General features: G+C 43.7%; 2 protein-coding genes across 5 annotated transcripts in view; both read left to right on the forward strand.

The window, feature by feature from the left end:
- Positions 1 to 245: 245 nt before the first annotated feature.
- On the forward strand, positions 246 to 3,721 carry LOC307071351 (chymotrypsin-like elastase family member 2A; the record flags this gene model as incomplete). Its single annotated transcript, XM_079730337.1, has 4 exons — positions 246 to 331; positions 612 to 901; positions 2,237 to 2,397; positions 3,530 to 3,721. 4 exons carry the CDS (start codon positions 246 to 248, stop codon positions 3,719 to 3,721), a joined length of 729 nt encoding a protein of 242 aa, XP_079586463.1.
- Positions 3,722 to 4,574: 853 nt separating this feature from the next.
- The window catches only part of fam13a (family with sequence similarity 13 member A), a 53,761-nt gene continuing 33,956 nt past the window's right edge, over positions 4,575 to 24,379 (forward strand). For 2 of the 4 annotated variants that reach the window (XM_079730222.1, XM_079730223.1), the window contains exons 1-6: positions 4,575 to 4,797; positions 9,258 to 9,498; positions 12,448 to 12,657; positions 16,169 to 16,346; positions 17,947 to 18,100; positions 19,622 to 19,711. In XM_079730222.1, coding sequence (XP_079586348.1) covers positions 4,771 to 4,797; positions 9,258 to 9,498; positions 12,448 to 12,657; positions 16,169 to 16,346; positions 17,947 to 18,100; positions 19,622 to 19,711 — 900 coding nt within the window. In that variant the 5' untranslated portion in view covers positions 4,575 to 4,770. Of the gene's footprint in view, positions 4,798 to 9,257; positions 9,499 to 11,383; positions 11,452 to 12,447; positions 12,658 to 16,168; positions 16,347 to 17,946; positions 18,101 to 19,621; positions 19,712 to 24,379 lie in introns of those variants that run through there. The other 2 variants (XM_079730224.1, XM_079730225.1) reach the window with 2 other exon arrangements.

Raw genomic sequence — 24,379 nt, forward strand, 5'->3', positions numbered from 1 at the left:
ATCCCTCTTCATCCTCTCGCCACTACTGTCCCTCTTCTTTCTCTTTTATCTCTCTCTCTACCACTCTTCTTTATTTGTGCTCTTGCATGTGTTTAATTACTTCTGTTTGTGGATACATTCAGTGGTCTCAAACGTTGTGTGAGCAGTGTGAGCATTAACTATGAGCAGAGAGAATGAACAAGTGACAGGGGAGAGAGAGAGGGAGACGGTCCTTTATTGTGCTCTCTGCCTGCCAGGCTACCCCTATGGCTGCCATTCCCTACATGCACGGCTGTGGAGGCTCCCTGATCCACGAGGAGTGGATCCTCACTGCGGCCCATTGCTTCATGATGCAAGTAGCAGCAGCACACACACATCCACACATGTACCGCGCAAACACACAACCTGCCACGCATTACTCATAACACAAAAACACAAACAATCGCACACTTGCATACATGAGTGCACCCAAATGCACACACAGATACTGACACACACATGGCCACCCAGACACACACACACACACACACACACATGCAATATCTCCTCACACAAAACACTAACATACCCCAAAACAAATACACAACCAACAACTACCAACTAGCTGCTCCCCCCCCCCCATCCCCCTCTAGGCCACTGAACAACCCCACGTTCTGGCGCATGTGTCTGGGAAAGCACCACATGAACTCGTCCGGGGATGTGCCCTCGGCGGAGGCCTGCTACCAGGTGGACGGCATCGTGCGCCACCCGGGCTTCGTCTACGAGACGGACCGCGGCGACATCAGCAACGACGTGGCACTGGTGCACCTGGCGCGGCCCGTCAACATGACCCGGGAGATCAGCCCCGTGTGCTTGCCCGCGATCGGGGCAGTACTGCCCGCCGGGACCCCCTGCTACGTCACCGGCTGGGGTGACGAGAAAGGTAGGGTTTGTGGGTTGGGGGGGGGGGGGCAGTGACATTATAATCGCTAGCTAGCCGGACTGAGACATCAGTCCGGCTGACATCATGCCCATCGCGCACTGCTCACTCATCCTACGTTGCGGAACATTTAGAAGCTCCAAGAGTGTGCAAACTGCACACACATTTCACAAAAGGCACGTCACGTTGACATATAAATGACGCTGTAGCAATGTTTGTTGCTACACGCTACCCAGTTGGCCGTCACACTCACTAATGATGTTGTAAACCGGTTTATTGTAGAGCTTGAAGGAAAATAGTACATCGACATGGCAATCCATGCTGCCAGGTAGGAGATCTCTATGAGTGTGTGTGTGGTGATGGCTGGTTTAACCTTTGCACACTGATTGTTCAATGCAAAACAGGTGTGCAGCCTCACCCAACCCCACAGTCTAATCAGTCCGACTCGGGCCAGGTGAGGCTGCTTAAACCGACCATCGTCCACACAAACTGCACAGTTTACAGTCACAGTAGCGTAGCAGAATGTGGTATTGTCGATTAATGACCACTTGGCTTTAAAATAAGATTACGGTAACACTGATTGTAAAGAATGGGACTGGTATATTTCTGAATCAACACCAAGTGTTTGTTGAAACTCCAAATAATATCTGTTTCTACTCTGTTATAGCCTAGGCTGTGCAATTTGGATGTGCCATTATGCAATTCTTTCTGCCGTAATCTACTTATCTAATTATCTATTGACCCCATAGCAATCGCTGTGTTACATCGCACATCGTTGAAAAAAAAATATATTCTCCTGAGCCCTTACGTCCCCAGCTTTTTCAACTCAAAGTGACACCCTTGCAGTCACGTTAATTAAAGGTTCCCCAGAGATAGCATGTGTGTTAATTAACGTGTGGGATAGCGAAAATCTCTTTTGTCTAGGGAATTTACCCCCTTAGCCCCGAGGTTCTTAGTTCGATCCCCTAGCCTGCATGTAAGCATCTTTAAGAAGGATGCCTCAACCCTGAGTGTGTCTCTTGGGATTTAAATGAGCCAATTAAGCTAAACATATCTTATGTATATGCATACCTCATGTACATTTCTCTATACCCACATTTTTATTTGGATTTATTTACATATGGTAATGTTTTCTTTATTGTTATAGCTTCTGCTTACTGTTTAACAGATTTTAACTTACATTTATTTTATTCTCTTTCATCTATTATATTGAGCAGAGCAACTGTTACGGCAACAATTCCCCCTCGGAGAATAGAGGGATCTCAGTCTAAATGAATCTGAATGTAAAATCGGTCTCCTAGCTGTCTAATCACACTTCCTCTCCGACTCTTTCACCAGGGAACTTGTTCCCCAAGGTGTCCCAGCAGCTGAACCAGGCCGCCCTCCCAGTGGTGGACTTTGGGACCTGCAGTAAGCCAGCCTATTGGTGGGACATCCTGCGACCCTCAATGATTTGCGCCGGCTATGAGTCCCCCGATGAGCTCAAATCAGCCTGCCAGGTGAGCGACCAATGAGCGGACTGGATCTCCTTATGGATGTGGGTCTGAACACAGCTAGGTCATAGGGAGGTATGCTAAATTCTGCGGGAACAGCCAGGGTCTAACTTCAACGAAGAGTAGCTGCTGAGGGTATGCTACTGTATGGTATGTATGGTACTTCCATTTATTGTTGTGCCCCAAAAGTCGACATTTCAGTTACATCTTGCAATTCTAATGCAATTATTTATGGACCAATTAATATACATGAAGTGTACCTCCTGAACCAGTTTATCATAAACGGACCAAAAAAACATAGCAGGGCATACAGAATCAGAATCAGAATTCCCAGAAATCCTGATTCTGATGCTGTTTGCACTGCTACGTTTTTATGGTCAGTTTATGATAAACTGGAGACGGAGCTAGACGTCCCCGTATTGTAGGACGGGAACATGGGAGATGTGCTCGTAAAACTAGTGAATCTCTTAATGATATAGAGGACAATTGTGGTGGTTTGATGCAATATCATTTGGCCTTTGGTTCCTTCAGTAGTTTAGGTCTTCTATAATGAAAGAAGAAGAACGCCATCTTTTTTTGTCCGAGTATTATATAAATGGCTATGGTATGTCGAGACTTATGTAACAGAAGCCAAATAGCTTCTGTTTGTTCTGAACCAACCAGCCGTGATTGCAAATGGCTTCGGCTGGTTTGGGGCATAATTAGAAAAAAGAGAGACAGATCTGCATGATGGACAGGAACAATGGGGTTGAATTCAACGTTTTGAACTGTCCCAACTCACACTGAGTTTTGGCATGGGTTTTGACTTCATTTTACAAATGGGAAACATCTTTGTGCAGACATTGAGAATTCATTTCAAAACAAAAATTTTATCAGAAAATTATTAAATGGAAGAACAAAAAAGTAAACAACCATGTTATGCTAGACGTTTAATATGTAGCAGATACTTTTATCCAAAGTGACTCGCCTTGTGTTTACTCATGTGTCACTCAGGAGCAGTCAATGTACCTTCTCATACGCATTAGGTGTCTTGCCCACGGATCCCTACAGATAGGACTGTAGACATTGGGCTTTGAACTCCAGAACGTTTTGGGGCTGGGATTCAAGCATCCTCCTAAACTTCTTCAATCCCCTCCAGGGTGACTCCGGGGGTCCGTTCGTCTGTCAGACCACCGGGGCCACCAAGTCCAGCTGGGAGGTCCATGGGATTGTGAGCTTCGGGGCCCAGGGCTGCATCAAGGACAAGAAGCCCTCTGTCTTCACCCGGGTCTCGGCCTTCAGCGGCTGGATCGAGGACAACATCAGGAAGTTCATCTATGAGAGAGCTTAGACACAATGTCAGCGTTTTGAAAAAATGGTTTGGCTGGGGTTTCTTACTCTTAATGCCTGAACCCTATGTGCCTCCTAGTTTAAATGGACGAGTCATTCAGAGTGAGTGGGTGACATAATTTACCTTCATGATGCATATGTGGGTAGCTCCACTTGGGCTCGACTGAGGTGTTGCCTTTCAGATTAAATACACCTTCAGGTGCTTTTTTATTGGTTGCTGGTTAACGAGCTTGAACACTCACCAGGCATTCCTCCATAATTAAGGACAAATTCTTTGACGGTGTGCAATAAGGCCCTGCTAATAAGAGTTGTGAATACTGAATACTGAAATAGAAGAATGTTTACTTCCTTCAAATCCCAGACTACTGAATGTAACATTTTTTATTTCAGAAATAAAGAGAATGCCATGTTCTACTTGCCATATATGCATATGTCATATGGTAATGACGTCAACCTTAAAGCTAACCTAAATGGATTCTGTATCACGTGTCCGTCAAAATTAAAAACATTTCTATGTGTCTTTAGTTGTGAAGAGTTTGTAAGTGACTTCCTGGTTTTGACACTTACTCCATTACTACAATTTTCTACTGGCTAACTTCTCTTCTCTACCTTGGTCCTGCTCCAACAAAAATGAATGCCACAGACTCCAAAGTTTTGGGATTTAACCCCAACGGTCACATGACCAGCCACAACAGCCAATGAGAGAGCATGTCTCAGATTTCATCCCAGGAGGAGAGAGAGGGAGAGAGGGGTGGGGGGAACAGGGAGGAGGGAGAGAAAACCAGCCACTAATGTGTGTCAATGGTTTGGTGGAGCACACAGACTATCAATGAAGACCGGCTCATTTTGAAGGAGTCTTCTTTCTTCTCCATTTGGGATTATCTGTTTTAGTTTGTGGTTGAAATCGTGAGGATGATGAAACCTAGTCCTTTCTTTGGAGGAAAGTTTAAAGTGGTGTCCCGTCAAGGAGTGAGGAGAAAGTAGGAAGAGGACGAAGAAGGATAGGAGTATTTTTTTTCTCTTCATCCTTCCCTACTCCTCTGTTGGAGAATGGGGGCCGGAGCTCTGACTATCTGTGTGAGTACAAGACCTGATCAACAACAGAAGCATTGAAAAAACTACTCAACATGAGGATGTCTTCAACACTTTTGTGATGTCAAAGAATTATGTGCATGTCTGTAAGAGAGAGAGAGAGAGAAAGAGAGACACACATACATACTCTGTATACTTTTGAAGAGACAGGAAATCCCAGAGGGTATGTGTAGGACATCTGTCTTTGTATTTTTTCTTGAACTAAAACTTTAGAGTGGCAGCAACTAAAGTGGTTTTACTTCCAAGTCCTCCATATTATCTTGAACACTTTCCACAGAACATTCTTCCCCCACTGTTCTTCACGCACGCATAGCTTCCCTTTGAGTCAGCCAAAAGAGAAGGAGTTTAATAACACAGAACACATGCAGCTTTATACTTTATACCAACCCTACATTCTCTCTCACTGTCTAAGAATCATTTGCAGCCTGGATTATTACAGGGAAAATATGGCCGGCACCTTAAACAAACTAAGTTTCCATTAAATGTTTCACTGCAGAATGGAAAAGTTGAGCTTACTGGATGAGAACATTGGGCTTCATTTTAACTTGTTTATTTTGCTTAAAATCCTTCCTTGTAACACATGGGAGGGTCAGAGTCTAACAGTTGTCTCATGCTGCCGGTGAATTTTTGGCTGCCAGTTGGTCGAATGACCACCCACAGGGAGAGTGTGTGTGTGTGGGTGTGTGTGTGTGTGTGCGTGTGTGTGTGTGTGTGTGTGTGTGTGTGTGTGCGCGCGCGCGCGTGCGGGTGCGTGCGTGCGAAAGAGCGAGAGAGAGAGAGAGAGAGAGAGAGAGAGAGACACGGGGAAGGCCAGGGAGAGAAAAGGAGAGGGAGAGGGGGAAGGCAATGGAGGGGGGGGAAGGAGAGGGAGGGGGAAAGAGAGAGGTTCGGTGAGGGGGTGTTCTTAGGAGGAGGCACATGCTGGGTCTTGTCCTTCCCTCTGCAAAGAAAATTAAAGAAACAGCCACTGCCACAAGTCTCGAAGTATGCAACGCATTTAAACAACTAAGCACGGCAACAACAATACATGTAAGAAATAATTCTAGAAGGAGACTAAATTACAAAACAAGAGATAGAAAATGTTTTTCCATTTTAGTTGAGTTAATTTTAACTTTTTTGTCTAAATCATGATAACGGAAAAACATACCCAACAGCCTCTGCATCACTTATCTGCACTTGTATGATTTTATTGTTCAACCTCACTTGTAAATTGCTTTGGATAAAAGTGTAGGCTAAATAGAAACATGTCAAGTTGTAAATGAGTAAAAGCAAACAATTGCTATTCCCAGCTGTGTCAAAAAAGACCCATACCGAAGTGTCTGTGAGCGTGTCAACATTTGTGTGAGAATGTTGTCACGGTGGGGGGAAGGGAGCAGGGATGAAGATTTATAGGTGGACCACAATAGACTTCCTGACTAACAATAGAACCGGCCCATCACACATTAGCTTGTGTTGTCCTTTCAAGAAAACCGGCGTTGATTGGAGGTGTGTGATTGTGCTTGTGTGTTTGTGTATATGTGTTAGATAAAGAGAGAGAGAGAGAGCGAGAGAGAGAGAGAGAGAGAGAGAGAGAGAGAGAGAGAGAAAATAGAAGGCATACTGTGGGAATGCATGTGGATGTTTACGCTTTGTGTGTAATTGTGTGTGCCTGTGTGTTGTGTGTATGTCAGGGTGCATGCATGCAACTGTTGGTTTGTGTGTGTGTTTGCATGTGTTTGCAAGGCCAGATTTTGGGGACATCTGTGTGCGGTCTGTCACTAGCAGGCCTAGCTCAGACAGGCTTAGCCAGGGACATGAGACGTCTGTCAGGCTACAGTAATCGTCAGACTCGGACACTCCACCCCAAGCACCCCACTAGCCCATTGGACTACTTTTGTTGTAGTTTGTAATTGTGTTTGCATGCTTTGATTGTTCTCTCGATAAAAGCTTAATACAAATGTTTATACAATTAATGACCTGTACTACAGCCTATAAATATTCAATAGCTAGCTGTACGCTGACTCACAATCATCCATCTCCTGAACTATCATGACCTCTGACCTCTCTGGCTGTCATCCAACTCTCCGTTGCCATGACTCCCAGTGTCCTGAGGATACAAAGTGTATGCCTTTAGTATTCATATCTTCACCCACCAGCCTAGTTTGTGGTTACTACGCCATCTTCCTGTTAATGTGGATGGTGTGAGCACCAAATCCTGGAAGGATCAGGGTTAGGGTTAGCTCTGTTGAAGATCTCCTGCACTCTATCTTCTATATGAGTACCATCTGTCTGTTACATCCAATGATACGAGAGCAGCTCTGCTTATCAGTCTGCCTTATGTTTGTTATGCATGTTGACTCATAGCATCATAAAACAAGCGTGTGGATATAGCTACACACGTGAACATTGGCTAGACAAAAACACAGAGTGCTTTCATGAGAACTGAAAATGTATAGGCCACTTGTAGGTCCATGCAAACACAGTTAAGTGACGTGACAATAACATGACAATCCTAAAAAACATATATATATTTGAAAAAAAAGTTTAATCAAATAATGAAAGTTTTTTCGCATGTACACACATATAAATAATATACAAAGTGATAAATAAAACTGGCAAATAAAACTCACAAGCTCACAAATCCAAAAACTAAACAAGTAAGTAAAAACATGTTATGTCTTTTAGTTGTATCCTCCATTAATGTGTACAAGAGTTGTGTAACTAGAGTCCCAGCTCTCGGTCCAAACCCAGCCTTGGTTGAACTGGAGGAATGAAAGGACCCCCCAATCCCCCCTCCTCCCCCCTCCCTCCATCTGCTGGAAGCCATGTCACATGACCAACATGGGAAATATCTTTGGTCTCTCCTAATTTATTGACCAATGGCTTATAAAGCCAAAACCTCAGCAATTAACTGTCTCAATGTAGCAATCCTCTTAAAAGGGGAACCCTCCTCCTTAAATTGGGTGTTAGGAATAGTCCACGGCCACCCACTGTAATATAGGAAGCGGCTGTTCCATATTTTAATTTATATGGTTGTAATACAACAGTGGTCAAATATAGATTGAACAAATAAAATGAATAACCCAGTCTGCAGGTCCATGGTTGATGTGTCCGTGTTAAAATCATGTCCTCCGCCACTACGATCCTTGTAAACACCAGTTCAGTACTCTTTTAAAGGATCATCTCTTCCCAGTAGTAAGGAGGATCATTTTAATATGCTCATAGTCATAATCACCCTTAATGTTATCTTCTGCCGTCAGTGAGAGAAATATTGAATCAAGGTTGACTTTGTTTACACACAAGAATGTGTGTTTTTGTATATGACTAGGACATTAAAAAGCATCTCTTTAGTCTGTTTATACATGTGTGTTTGTGTGTATGCGTATGTGTGTGTGAATGTGTGTGTGTGTGTGTGTGTGTGTGTGTGTGAGTGTGTGTGTGTGTGTGTGTGCATGCATGTGTGTGTGCAGCCATGGGTGCAACAGGTGGCACAGCTTGCTTATTTGCAACTTGGATAAGGTATCAGTGCCTGCCTTGCAGCTGTGATATACACACACACACACACACACACACACACACAGGCACACACACACACAAACACACACACACATGGCACACACGCACATCACAAATATTCCCTGGGTTTTACAGGGCTGCCACAGGGCGTTCGTCATATTGCCTCACCATATGTTTCTGTTTGACAACAGCAAAGCCCTGACAAACACACACTGAGTCCTTGGCTACGCATGCTCTCCTTCTCCTCTGTGTTATTGCTTATCTATATGGGCTGTGTTGCAGCTTCATCACAGAAACAAACAGCAAGGCTCTTTGAAGTTATCATAAATGTCTGTTATTGTGCATTATACCAAAGATACCGAATTGTAGGTTATCTACTTTTTAGGTAAACCTGAGTTAGTGAGCATTCATATATATGCTATTCTCTCTTTGTGTATGTGTATACTTGTGTGTGTGTGCGAGCGTGCGCGCGCGCATGTGTGTGTGTGTGTGTGCGTGTGAAAGAAAGAAAGAGCACACACATAAAGTATGTGCAGGTACAGTCCCTTCCCCTTCCTGCAGTCCAAAGTGTTGCATGGTTACCAGCCAATTGTCGTAGCAACTACCACAAAGAGACGCCCTCCCCTCTACCTCTCTAGACTCTCTCTCTCTTTGTATTGCTTAGTTCCCAACCCAGTCTGGTGCTACCGGCTCCTAACACACATGACATGACACACACACTATGACTGAAGTGTGTCTAGACCCAGACCCGTCTGGGGCCCTATAACGAGCGAGAGGGGGCCCATTTATCTGGATCCTAATGTGTCTCTTCTGGCACTGGTATAATGCTAACCTGAATGCCACCTTCCACCTCCAGCACCTCCACCTCCTCGATGCCCACAGTGGCCAGAGTGGCAGCCGGGTCTGACGGAGCTGTTCTCTGCCTCCCTCCCTCTCCTCCCTTACCGCAGCACCACAAGGCCGCCGTGCAGGTCAAGGAGGACATGAAGAAGATGGTGCAGCTCCCCATGCTCAGGCCCTGGACCATCACCGGCAGCACCTCCAGCTCCAACACTGTCGCCACTGCGGAGGCCCAGGGTAGCAGGCAGTTTGGAGTGCCCCTGTCGGAGCTGTGCGCACTGGGCTTGGTGGCGGAAGAGGACGGGGTGCCCAAAGTGGTGCAAAGGATGGTGGAGCATCTACGCCAGCATGGTAATAAGGGGCTGGGGGCCGGTTTGGGACATGCATATAAATAGATTGCCTTTATTCCACACAAAAAAAAGAAGATTGTATTGAATTAAGAGATTCTTAATTCAATACATATATATATATATATATATTTATTTAGTTATTTATTTAACATCTGCCCTCTAACTTGAGCAGAGAAAATGTAACTAATACAAAGTAGGCCTATACACTCAATTTAGATCTATGTATAATATTATATTATTTAGATATAGAGCTCCAGATATAGAGCTCGTAAGCCCGCGGACGAGGCGCCGCCGCAAGGCACAACCTCCCGCTTCTGAGGCGGTGGTGCCTCGTCAGCGGCCAGCGGGGCTCCAGCGGGAAACAACCGCGGGCGACAATCCCTTTTCTCCTCCATGTCTTGTTTCAGTCTACTTCAGATTGATGTGGAAGTGGAAGAACCAGAGACGTCTGAGATCCCGACACAGTAGTTTGAGATTCATAATATCTTCTGGAGGCGCACACAGCTTTTGGCCGTGATAATATATATTATATGATATAGATATCTATGTATAATGATATTTTTTAGATATAGAGCTCTAGGACTCCTTCCAGAGCACCTGGAGTGTTCTAGAAATATTTACAGAACGCGGCCAAAGGCTGTGTGGGCCTCACCATTGAGGTCCATCCACTGTAAACAGGGTGCATGGTAACGTGGCCAGAAGCTGCTCAGGGCCACACCCCCAGCCCCCTCCTTGACCCACCTCTCTCCTCCTCATTTGCATTAAAGCTACAGACACCGAAAGGGCGCTTTTTGGAAAAGCCCAATGTGCGACTGGCTCATAGTGGCTGTAATTCTGTACCACGGCTGAATTTCGGGAACATCTTCAAATACTGTGTTAGGTGCCCACTAATACCTATATTAAAGCATCATTTAAAGTAGCATGCCATGGGACCTTTAAGACCCATGTTTAATTGCAGACATTGTCTATGTCAAGATCCAAAACAGACATTTTTCTTTCAACTCACCTCCTCTCATGGTGTAGACAGGTATCAAAGTTAGGCAGTTGGCCATTAGTTGACAAACATATACCATTTTGCTGTTTAGCAGCTCCCATAGCTGAAAATGTGTCTTGTCCAACCCAGCTAAGCACATATGAACTGCCCTGGCTGGGTAGCTTCCTAATAGTGCCTACAAACGAACAAATTAAGTTTGGATTTTGTGTTTACACACAAATGTTTAAGGCCTTGGAGACTGAGAGACGGTGCAGAGTAGGAAAGAAGAGAGCAGTTCGGAATTTTCAAATATACTTAGTCAAGGTTGGGTCAAGGCTAGAGTAATGTAATTTATTGGAAGTGTAAAAGTATGTCTTGTTTATTATGTAGTGTCACTTACACTCATTATTATTATTCTTTTTTTAAATCAACCTTTTTTGTTGGGATTTGCTGAAATGTAAAATATATACTAGGATGTCGGTGGCAGTACTTTTGCTATGTTGTTGTCCTGTTTCCGTCACTCATTCAGTCGATACAAATAAAGTCCTTTTGAATTGGGCTTGTCAGGTCTTTTGCAAAGGTCAAAGGGAGTGACTTCTAGCATTCTGAACTGAGGAATGACTCTAGAAGATTTTTTCTGCTGTCATATTTTATAGTTAGTATGTTTACTGTCAAATTCCCAAAAAGTATATTCAAACCGCACAATAAAAGCATGAGCTGAATCTTTGGAACGACCTATTGACAGTCTGCCCGTCCCATCTATAACAATAAGTCCCGTTTATGGGCCAGGCCCACATTCTCTTCCTGTTTGAGGTTCTAGAATATTCTGTGGGTCTTTTGGTCCACTAGGTGTCACTGCAGAGCTATACAAGTAGCGATTTGTAGGTTTGAGGAAATTAGGGCGAGTCTGTTAATCTGGATGCATCACAGCTAGATAAGACACCGTCCACAGCCGGGGATTGACTGTAGTTCCACATGTTGGTATGTTGTGGATCTCATGCTGATAAAAAATCGTGTTCTTGTCAGAAATTAGTTCAAGTAAAATGTCCAAAATATACAGGCCTACCAAAAATATAGCACAGCATAAAATTCCAAATACAGCATTGTTGTATCCACAATGATGGCGTGTTTAATGTGTCTGCATCACTTTGTTGTATCCAATACTATATTTATTTATAATTTTAGTGTATATTTTGAATGTAGCAGGGTCATTTTATGGTAAACAGTATCGAGTCCGGCCTAGCCGCAGCCGAAGCGGGACTGGCGACCTCGCAGTACCCTCGATAGATTGTCCTATTAATGAGAATATAAGTCTTATCTTATCTGATTGTTTAACGTTGATAAACTCACCAATATGGCATCTCTACTAAAGGCTTGGTTCATTTTCTTCGTATCGGTATGCGTTTGGTTTCAGAAATATCAAGTCATGGATGAGCATCAATAAGTCTGAAGTGTTCAATCAAAATATTTAACGGTTGACCGACTTCTTGAAAGGAACGGCATACAACGCAGTTTTTGGTGAAATAAAAACGCATGCCGATACACAGGATGTAGAGTAAAAGTAGGTCAATGTTTAGAAGTATCGTGACATCACATCTCTTGTCTTTACACCACGTTTAAAATACCTTGCAGTTAGCACATTTGCCTTGTAACCTCATTATTTATGTCATGGCAGCAAGATGTGGTCGTGTGAAAGTCCAACTTCTGTTCTACCAATAAATCAACTAGGCAGGAGTATGAATTACTGCGTTGTCATTTTTATAGCCACAATCAAAGGTCCTCAACCGTACAGTCGTTGGTCCCAACGTAATGAATAACCAACTAACAACCAGTTTACATGCATCATTGATACTTATTCTAATCCCCTTGTTTGAAATGATTCAAGAGTATATTTAACCTACACTTTTCCTATGAAAAGACGTTTGATCAATTGAATACGACCCAGCCTCATCGTGTTCTCTATGTTTTGTGCTGTAGCCCTGCATCAGGAGGGCCTGTTCAGGGTGAATGGGAACGTGCGGGCCGTCGAGTCCCTGAGGCATCGCCTCCAGAGTGGTGAGGAGGTGGACCTGCTGGCCGAAGGGGACGTCTGCACCGTGGCCAGCCTGCTCAAACAGTACCTCCGGGATCTCCCCGAGGGACTGGTCCACTCAGCTGTACAAAACGCTCTAATAGAGCAATACCAAGGTAAGAGTCAATGGGAAAACCAGAACATGGCTCCACCACCCCATGTTTGAATCCCTGTCTGTCATAACCTTTCGCCACATCTCTCTTTTCAAGTCTTTTGTTGGTTTGATTGGTTCATATTCCAGTCAATCATTGTCAGCATTCATTCCATTCCACAATTGTACATTCAAAGGCCCCCCTTTTTTCCAAATTTGAAGCCACAGGGTATCATTTTTCTTTTTTATAAATGGCAATTTACCTTCATCTTTGAATAGACGTTTTCATTGCATTAATAAAGTAAGAGAAATAATAAACATTTCTCGATTTATATTGTTCATCAATACAATGGTCTCAGTCTCAGCCTTCAGTCTTGTTTAATTAATTGATTGATTGAATTGATATAGCGCTTTTCTAGACACTCAAAGACACTTTACAGTGAAGGGGGGGACCTCACTAACCACCACCAATGTGTAGCACCCACATGGCTGAAGCACGGCAGCCAATCGGCGCCAGAACGCTCACCACACACCAGCTTGAGGTGGAGAGTGAGGGAATTAATGAATCAGGCAATTATACAGGGGGATGATTAGGGGGCCAGATTGAATGAGCCTGGTTGGGCAGTTTTAGCCAGGACACCGGGGAATCCCCCCTCTCTTTGCGATAAGTGCCCTGGGATCTTTTATGACAACAATGAGTTTAGTGTGGCTTCTCAGTCCCCTGCTACCACTTACCAATAGGGCTTGTACATCGTGACGTCACATCACAATGACAAGCATTTCATAAGTAAAGGAGCATACTTAATGGTGTAGTATAGGAGAATGTTCATGGTAGGGATAATGTTGTGGTCTGTTTAGTAGTTAATCGTGACGTTATTCGTCATTATGGGATATCATTGTTAGGTTGAAAGCCATGTTTCTCATGCAAGATTTAGACTACGATACGGTATATTTACGTTTATAGTATCGCCAACCAAAAATCCCATGAGGCATTCTGATGCACAAGCTCTATAGGTTGCGACCCACAGTTTGAAAACCTGCAGCTGAAAACCTCTGGGCTGCTTGAAGAAAACTGTAACCAATAATTACTGTTTCATTCTTCCAACTGCCTGTGTGGCCTACTACCATGGTAACAGTCTTCAATTGTACCTCGTGTGAGGTTATTTTGTTGAACTCTTGGAGAGTGTGCCACTGTGCCAGGTATCTGGGTCACAAAGTGAATATCTTATGAGGACGGCTATCTTTAGATAAGAACTGTTTCGTCACAGAAGGAAAACACCACATTGAGCTTGACCACCACTGGCTCACTCATTTGAGTTTCTGTGTGTGTGTGTGTGTGTGTGTGTGTGTGTGTGTGTGTGTGTGTGTGTGTGTGTGTGTGTGTGTGTGTGTGTGTGTGTGTGTGTGTGTGTGTGTGTGTGTGTTTGAGTGTACCATTTAGAAACCGTGTCGTGTGGCTCACTCTCTCGATGTAGAAGGTTAACTTTCTTTCTTTCGATCCGACTCCAAAATCTCTCTGGAAAATCCTCAGCCTGGGATCTGTGTCAGGATTTTGGCTTCCATGGCTGCCTGACCATTAGCGATGGCATAAATCATGGAGTGGACCACACCGTCTCTCAAAAATGTATCTGAGGGCTTCCCGCCAGTTGACACATTAACCAAGATGTTGGTTTGGCTGGAGACCTTTCCCGGCTTCTAGGTCAAGATGGTTTAGTATTCTCTGGTTAGAATCAGGTAGACGTTGCCGTGGTCACACTCTTGCATTTCATGGCGTCGTCAGCGCCTGTGTAATGGATCACCAGTTAAACAGCACTAGTCCTGCAGTGAAATGGATTCAAAACCTTGCACAAATATTCAAATTCCCTATTGCTTTGTGATCATTGTAGTAATTTTGTAGATCATTTTGTGTTGAAAGTAGGCCTACTCTCATACTTTGGAAACCATGTGTGTTCGGAAACTTTAGGCTGCATTGAAGCTCTGCCTTAATCAGGTCAACCTCGGACTGTCACCACCTTCTATGTTTACAGGCAGTGAAAGATTTGCACTGTGAATGGATTAATTTATCCTTTATTTAGCCAGTAAGATCCCATTGAGATAAAATATCTCTTCTTCCAGGCAGTCCTCCTGGTCAAGAAACATAAATCAGACAATAATTTTTGTGTGTGTGTGGATTTGATCCCCTCTCCCTTGATGTGCATGACATAGCTAACGTAGGCCACGTAAACATAATGTATGACTTTCTGTCTGCTGGCTGGCTTTTTGCTGCCACTGTGAGATACTGTTTCTCATTATCAGGTAGCTATGACTTTCCTATGTCGACAAGTTTGCTAATGTGGCACTTCTGCACTGGCATTTTTTGGCTAAGGGTTAAGGCGGTGGGACCGTAACTTGGACCCAAAGGTTAAATGTTCTGGTAGAAAACCCAGGAAATCATTTATCAACAATACCCTTGCTTGGTCCAAATCATTACTCAATATACATGGATACCTGCACAGGGATTGTGCAAATTATACTCAACAATCTAAGTAACACTCACTCAGATGCGCAATTCCACACGCACAAACATTGGCATATATAACCCTGAAACATGGATACACTCCCACAAATGGAATATTTGGATCAAAAGCAAAAGAAATAACTCAGCCTCCAGCATGCCAACACACACACACACACACACACACATATACACATGCACACACAGATACAAGTGCTTGCTCACACACACACACACACACACACACACACACACACACACACACACACACACACACACACACAGACTTACACAGCGCTTGCGTCAGTCTGGATCACCAGTGGTCACCCTCCTATCCAACCCTGACCTATTTATAAATGCCAGAACTAAAGTCAGCTCTGTTTTCCGGCTCTGGAAGTTTAACGTAATGCTCATCAAAACACGCTACGATGAGAGATGTGTTTAATACCACTCAGACAGGTGGATGGGCCTATCACAGAACATGGATGCCTGTCCGTGGAAATCCTTGTTTAAATATAGGACATAAGGCTTTAATTCACAATCCGTTTGGACTGCCTAGGTTGTGAACTGGGCCAAGGAAAGGCACTTTGATACCACTGGGTGATTATCAATGGGGTCAGGTTGCGTTATTATTGTCATGGGTTTACATAAGTATTTGGTTTGGTGGATTTAACCGGGACATTAATAGTTGTTGTTCATACTCATAACAGTTTATCCAGTCACGGCTGCCAAGGGCTTCAATAGTTCCGTTGCTGGTGGATCGCCCCTGTTTGGCTTTTGATTGTTCTCAGCCTAATCTGGGAGTAGCTTCAGATCAAAGTGTCTATCAAATTACTAAGTTTAAATGAGAAATCAATGTTATCCTTACTTTTGTTAGAATCCATCCTTTGAAGTCTTGTATTCTCCATGGATCTTCTTGTTCGATGATTCAGTGAAGGTAGCAGACGAACGGTCATAGATGTGAGTGAAGGAACCATACGGTGTGCTTAAGACACTAGGGTCATGGATGTGGGTGACCCATGTGCGTGTGTTTGTGTTTCAGAGCGTGGCGAGGAACGCTCATGGGGGGACTTGAAGGCACTGTTGGGGCGGATGCCGGGCGTCCACCACCGCCTGCTGAGCTACCTCTGCCGCTTCCTGACCGAGGTGGAGCGCAACCACGCGCACAACCGTATGACCGCCCTCAACCTGGCCACAGTGTTCGGACCCAGCGTCTTCCAGTCAGTCCCACTCACCTGCTGCACTCCTCCCGCTCCGCTGTTCTTCACTTGTACCGTACTTAACTTAGCTTTCTGTCTCTACTCAAACATACAAAACTATATTATACTATGCTCTGTCCTACTCAAATCAGTTTGTATTAAACTCACTATGATCACTAATACACTTTATTCTGCATATTATTAGCCTTTATTTGTATACTTCTTTCGACTCTACTACTACTACCACTTCAACTGCTACCTCTACTATAGACTGCCACGAACCTAATTTATGTACCAATCTGACATCTGGCCAACAGGTGGCGCTACTGTTTATTAAGAAAGGACAGAAGACTTCCCTATATGACTCAAATAATTTGTTCATGATGTCACTGGCTGTGTTTCAGAAATTATTCAGTGTTTAATAACACAGATATATTTACCTAGGCGATGGAAAAACCATCATCACATCATAATGTGAGCTGGCATGGTGCAGCCTATAGACCCCGTCCACAACACATTTATAGCTTCCTGTAATGCATTATTTATTACCCTGTCTGCATTCATCTGCAGTAAAAATGGAAACTTATCAATGATCTCAGTTTTTATTGTTTTTGCGTGCACACTCCGACGGTGTGTCTGACGCCTCCTTCGGTGTGTATGAATCACACCAAAGCGGTCAAAGTTGTCAAAAGGCCTCCATTGAAAGGATACAGTTTCCATTCGCTTACTCTGTCTTCAGAATAATAACCATTCTAGATTGAGGCGGTAGGCCCCTGTAGCAAGATCCCCTCACCCCTACCTGATCCATCACAACATGTATGAGTTCACTTTAAATCGGATTTGATCAAAGCCTAGCATTTTGAGACTAGTTTTATGGGGCCAAAGCTAACCCTATTGCACCCCCCCCCCCCCCCATTGCACCCCTTCGTGAAAACAATCAAACATTTTTAGACCAAGGCAATAAAAGTGAGACCACATTTTGAGAAAAGTCAAATACAAATAAGACAAGATTTTGGGAGATTTGACATACCATTGAGACCCTATGTTGAGACCATTTCAGGGACACAACTCTCCCTGTATCGCACCTTCTGTCTGCGTGCTCCCCGCTGGTCTCCCTCGTTAATAATCCCAGTGATCCCAGTGAGCTGGACCTGGTGAATGGACCGCCCTGTGCAGCTCATGTTTCCGTTGATGGGTTAGGAAGAAGCCATATCAGATGGCACCTCCAGCCCTGTACACCGTGTTCCTGTAAGTCAAGTCGAGCACGCGCCTGCATATATATTTATGTTTACAGTTTGGATCCGTGTTCCCATCTACGTTTGACACAGCTGTCGGCCGGGGTGTTGACGGCTATCAGGGGATCACCCTCGCCGTTGCCAGATGGTGGTTGGAGCGCATTCTGTGTCATTTTCAATTCATGATTCATCAGAGCGGTGCATTTATCAATGCGTTGAAAAGGAAAAGCTTTTCTGTGAAACATGAACAGCATAAAAACAAACCAAAATAGGGAGAAACTTAGGACATTGTTTTCTAATCAGGTGGTTAATGATAGGGGAAGCTCTAATTCTTCTACCTTCACTCTTTTATATATTCTCGTTTGTGTCCACTTTCTCCTCTGCAGCGTGTCTCCTGGGTTTGAGGCCATTAAGGAGCAGAATATCTGCAATAAAATCATGGCCGAGCTCATCCAAAACTACAGCAACATCTTCGACAGCAGCTCTGATGGAGACCAAGATGGCCTCACTGGCCATTTACCGACCCTCATCATTGTCAAGGTACACATACCATCTTGCAGTTCAAGTCCATTTTATTTGTATAGCCCTTATTCGCGGTTACAGTCTCAAAGGGATTTAATGTCAATAACTTTCTGACACCAGCCCTTGCCCGCCGAAGGGCATACATACAGTACTTGTTTACAAAATACTTTTGTACACAATGCATACTCATGTTTCTGAATAATACATGCAAGACAATACAAGAAACAATTATTTATTTATATACTTGTTTATACAATGCTAACTCATGTATGCAACATAAACAAAAACTGCACATTCCCAAGACACCATTTCAAAATGGCTGTTAGACATGTTGCTTTGCATGGAACATGTCACCGCACACAGCATGCCATTGGCATGCCTCTGTCGGTCAGTGACACATACACCCCAAGGCCTGGAAACCCCCATCACCAGCACCGCCCCCAGAGTGGAAGTTTATGTACCTAACTCCAGGGGCCACCGGGGGTCGTCTCCATGCCCCCCCCCCTTTTTTTTTACTGACAGCATTGGGTCCCAGCAGGGGACACCATCTGGTGGGATGGTGTTCCCCGTGGATACCAGGGGGCGATTGGGAAGGGGACAGTGATTAGATGACTCAGCTGATGATGAGATCATGATGAAAGACCTGAAAAGTTCTGAAGAAAGCAAAAAGAAAATGGAAATGCTTCGTTCACCATTCATGCAATGTTATTGTTTGATTATTTTGCTGCTTGAAAATAGTCAAAATGATCAAAAGTCAGACAGGTCTATGAGAGTAAATTGCGTGATTGCATGTTTGTCTCCTGCTGCGCTGTACCGGCTGGGCATTGAGCTGCGCTGTCATCTTGCTCAGGGTCACCCGAGAGACTGCTGACCAATGGGAAAACCTTCATTCTCACGGCCCTTTAGATCATCTTACACACGCGCACACACAGACACGAGCGCGCATCACACACAGAGAGGTATCAACGTAACAGCGTGTGTACAGGACAGATGCATGCATACGGCCTGAGGCCTACATGCCACCTGCCTTGGTGTTCCCATAGCATTGCATGGCCTGCTCTGCCTATGCAGGATCAACAGGTGTGTTTGTATGTGTGTGTGTGAGAGGTGTTTATGTGTGAAAATGTGTTTACCCCTGCCAGAGTTTTAACCGACCTAATCTATTTTGGTCGCTGTAGTCAGGGCTACCAATATTCTTCGCCTTCTCGTTAGTGATGTTGCTGACACTTAGCCAAAAAGCTTTGAATGATTGATCACAGTGACAGGTCATTCAGGAGCAGGTAGGGGCGAGGCGTCTTATATATAAGGCTGTATACATTAGTGGGGATCTAACCAGTGTGGTATCTAACTGTTTAAAATACCCCATCGATGACGCTAACCTGTCGCCCTAGTCGAGGAATCCTGAATGCCAATTTCATATATACCTTTCAGAGAGTTACAGCTTCACACTTCACTTTACAGCTGAGTACAGGACATGCACACCATATTTGAAAGTTTGGAAAGCTTTCTTTTTCATCTCTTTCCCTCCCGTGTCTACAGGAAGTTCCCTTGATGAATGTGGACAGCGATCGTTCCCCGGCAGAAACAAGTCCAAGGACCCCAAAGACACCGGTTCATGTCAAGAAAAAGGTGTGTGTGCGTGTGTGCTTGTTTTGGTTGGAGTGAATAACTGTGTGAATGTGTCTTTTCAACACATTCACTCCAGAAAAATCTGCTGAAGAAAAAGTTTGACTATCACAAGCTACTCTTCTAGCAAAATCGGATAATTAAAAAAATTTAAGAAATAAGAAAAAAAAGTAAATGTTATTTAATGTTGAGGTCAAAATTTGGTGGACCTCTGTGTGTATAGTTTTTCTATCACGTTCAATTGTACCTGTTATTGCCTGACAATTTCCAGAAACGAGTTGTCTACACTAATCCCTGGATGACCCCGGATTTCTCAAGAAACTTCCTTTTCATTCCTGAACTCTGTGACTGAGTAGGTCGTGACATGGACAATCAGTTTTCCCTAACGCAGTAGGTTCATGTAAGTGCTGACACGTGAGTGTGTGTCCGTACATATTCTGATAGAAGGGAGCCACTGTGTTGTGTACATACAACATACGATACCCTGTTCTAAGAATTTCGCCAGGGCTTACTAGCACACTTGATAAATGTTGTCAGTCTTGCTGATGCTAACAAGCCGCGAGTTGAATTTTACTCAGAAAAATATATCCACTGCGATGTCATTTGGAAAGTCCTGGAATATAATCAACAAATAATCACGCGTTGGCATATCTGCCCGTTTTTGGTATCTCTCCAGGATTTCTCCTTTTCTCTTTCTCTTTCTCTTCTCTCCTCTTACTCTTTCTCTATTCTCTTTTTGTCTTTCTCTCCCTCTGTCCTTCTCTCGCTCTTTCTTTCTCTCCCTCTTTCTTTCTCTCCCTCTGTCCTTCTCCCTGTCTCTCTCTCTCTCTCGCTCTTGCTCTCTCCCTCTCCCTCTCCCTCTCCCTCTCTGCCTCTCTGCCTCTCTCTCTTTGGGGCGGCAGAGTGTCGAGGTGTCCCTGATCAAGACGCATCCCCCTAACGGCTCTGGGCAGAAAGGTGTGGCGTCCCCTGTCTGTATAAGCTATAGAAAGGAATCTGATGGTAACCCACCATTACTCCCGAGGAGACTCGACTTCCTTTCCTTTCCATTCATTCTCTATCTTTTTCTTGCCCTGTCTGTCTGTCTGTCTGTCTGTCTGTCTGTCTGTCTGTCTGTCTGTCTGTCTGTCTGTCTGTCTGTCTGTCTGTCTCTCTCTCTCTCACTCTCTCCCTCTCATTTAATTACACAATTCAGGAGACGCAGGAAATTCAAACATCATTTGTATAGCTTTTATTTACAATAGGACATCCAGTCCATTTGAGAACCGTGGCCTAGGTCTGCACACTGGTTGCTTTTAATGTTAACTTAGGCTAGCATCTCCCCATAAAGCACTACCTCAGCCACCGCCCATGTTCCCAGATTTCCTATCTTTTTAACACCGACTATGTGGCGGTCATTAAGCTGTCTCAGTACCTGATTTGATTAAGTAAATCTCCTGGAGCAGCAGGAGGCAGTGAGGGTTTTGTAAAGAGAGAAAGATATCTCCCGAAGAAAACTGCAATCCACATTTTAAATCCGCAGCCCAACAGGGTGGAAGCAGCCTATTGGCTGATAAATTGGAGCGCTGTTGTCATTGCCAGTGTCTAAAAATAGTTACAATAAATTCTGGTAAGTTTATGGATAGAAATTTGTTCCTCTTCTGTGGCGGGCTTCAATTCACAATCAAAGACGATGGCTTATCATATCGGGTTTGTTTAAGTGTATGGTCCTTTATAGTTATTAGTAATCATAAAAAGAATACAGATAACAACACCAGCATTGAAATGTAGAGTGAGCTGAGATAAATCAGACCAGTCAGATATCAGTAGCATTAGCTTGGTGCTGTGAAAAACAGCCCCATAAAGGATGTTTTGATTTAGCCATTCCTCTCCTTCCAGCCGCTTGATAAAACAACATGGAAGGAACCTTGAGGTTCCTTCCACGTGTCATTGGTACTCAGACCGCCCAGGAAAACGCCTGACCTTTATTTCAGCTACTTAATCTCTTAAAATATATCACCTGTGTCAATATTAACCTTTATGGTTGCCATGTCCACTGAGATTCTAGACAGGGAAATTCAACATGCAACCTTATAAGAGAAACACCATATCCACTCACCAACACACGAGCGCTCTCCGGGAAATGCACAGTGTGGGCTGCCCGGACCCAACCAGACCCAAGCGTTTGACCAGTTGTCGGGCTGTGATGCCCACATGTTATGATCGTGTTGCGTGAGCATTTAACTGTGTTATGATTGTTCCCTGCGGATGTTAACTATCTGGGGTATCAGATTAGGGCTTCATGGTTGATATATTAGGAAGGCGACATACTTAAAAGTCCAGTGTGTAGAATTCAGTAGCAACTAGCAGTGACTAGCAACTGAATACCCCCACCCACGCCAACCCCCACCCTTCCTCACCCCTCCCATTCCAACAAATACAGTGGCCTGTGCTGGCCTGTATTGTATAAAGTGCCAGTAGGTATTTCCGTTTGGCGAAGGAGAATCGCGCCAAGGTCGTGTTTCAGCGGCTCTTGCCTGCAAATGAAGCAGACACCAACATCAACCACTGGCCAGATGAAGCTCAATGTACATTTGTCAGATGATGATGACAACATGATTCAATACTGTCAGAAGCTTAACCTTCTCTGGTGGTCAAGCTTAACCTTCTCCTCATATAGCCAGTAAAGATGGGCCTATACTTCTTTCACCTAAATATCCTAGTTTCACTGTTTATCCAAGTGTAAAATAGTTTAACGAATAGAAGTCGCAGATGAGGATATTATAAACATTTACATCACACGCAACTTACAATAAGTACGTTTGAAGATAATTGGCGTGCATTCTTTAATACATTCATGTTTTGGTTTTTCAGGTTGTTTAACTGTTCGATAACTAAAAGTAGGCTATCTCTCTTGGTTAATGTTCAATCAAAAAAATAACTGTTATGTTAGTAACTGTGATGTTATCATGTTATCAAAGACGGCCCTTCTTCACGTATCGCACTGCAAGTAAACACTTGCTTGTAGCGCCAATTGCTATCGATATGAATGATCAATAAAATCATAAAACAGAAAGCGATAATAACAGTTCTATGAATGCAGTTTGCCAATATGAAGGACTTTGTGTTGAAAAATGTAAATAGCCTATTTACATTTATTTATGTATTATTTATTAAAATTTTCTTCATAGGCTAAGGCTTTGAAGAAAATCCACCATGTCCTTCAACAAGTACAATGACCATGGTGACTATGACAAAGATACCCGATTGTGATCGGTTAAGTAAGGGATAATGCCCTACGAGGTGTCCATTATCAAGAATTAATGGACGACGCGGAGGCCTTTAATTCCTGACAATGGACACCTCGAAGGGCATTATCCTGCTTATACCATGGTCACTTGCCAAAGTAACCTTAGAAAATGAATTAAGACCATTCATTTGTATTCAACAATTTACCAGCTCTCGTTTTGAAGGCTGAACAGCCAATTTGACTGGAACTACTTAGCAGGTGTCCGTATATCAGGGGTTAATGCACACCCTGCAGCCAATCAGAATCTAGTATTCCCCCAGACCATGGTATAAAATGAGTTATTCGCAGGCTAGAGCTATCACAAATCTAGCGCGGTCAAAATTAATATGTATTTTTCACATATTTATGCCTACCTACACAAGACAGGCCAGTACAGGCCACCTTAGTGGTTTTACAGGGACGGGTTGTGGGGGGGTATTCAGTTGGTTGCAATCTATAACCATTAGAATTTTGCATTCCGAATGTATGAAGTGTCCACCACGAAGCCCTAATCTGATATCCAAGATAGTTGACACCCGCAAAGGAACCATCACAACACAGTCTACAGCTCACTCAACCCAGTTACGAACTGTGGGCTTCCCAACACCGGGTCAAAACACTGAATGATTTATAATTGGGTTATTAATGGTTATAGTATTTCTTGGGAGTGCCTCTCTGATAAGGATACATGTTGCATTTCCCTGTCAAGTATCTCTGTTAGTGGATGAGGGGTCCTAACCCCCCCCCCCAAAAAAAATCACACACACACACACACATATACACACACACACACACACACATACATACATACATACATACATACACATACTCACTATGTAAAGTGCTTTGGGTACCTATTAAGGCGCTATATAAATGCAAACAATTAATAAGTGACTAATGAGCTGAATTATAGGACAGGCGTTTTGCTAGGAAGTCTTAGCAACGGAAAGGTATCACAAATGGGTTGTAGCCATGGGAATAACTCTCCCCTTTTTAAAACTCTCTAGAGCTGTTTTTCCCGCCTAGGCTACTGTATAAATATGATGGGGCAACATGGTGGCCTCCATGGAAGGGGAGCCACATCCTATTTACTTTTGATTGTTATTTGATCAACAAACATGAAGTGCAGGTTTAATAATATCATGTTGCTATGTTTTGAACAGCTGGAGTCTGGCCCCGTAGTGGCTATGAGTGGCTTCAACAATTTGGGGAACGCTGAGTTAAATGACTGAATGACTTCTACTAATTGAGGACATTCAGGGCAAGCTGCAACATCACAGTATGTTCTTCCTGTGCTTGTTGTGGCCACCCCATTGCATGCAATTCTCTTGATGACAAATTTAGTCAAATCAATTGCCCATCTCCACAGGGGGAATCAATAATAAGGCTAGAGAAGCTTTTAG

The sequence above is a fragment of the Pollachius pollachius genome (assembly GCF_949987615.1).
Source record: "Pollachius pollachius genome assembly, chromosome: 2".
Taxonomy (NCBI): domain Eukaryota; kingdom Metazoa; phylum Chordata; class Actinopteri; order Gadiformes; family Gadidae; genus Pollachius; species Pollachius pollachius.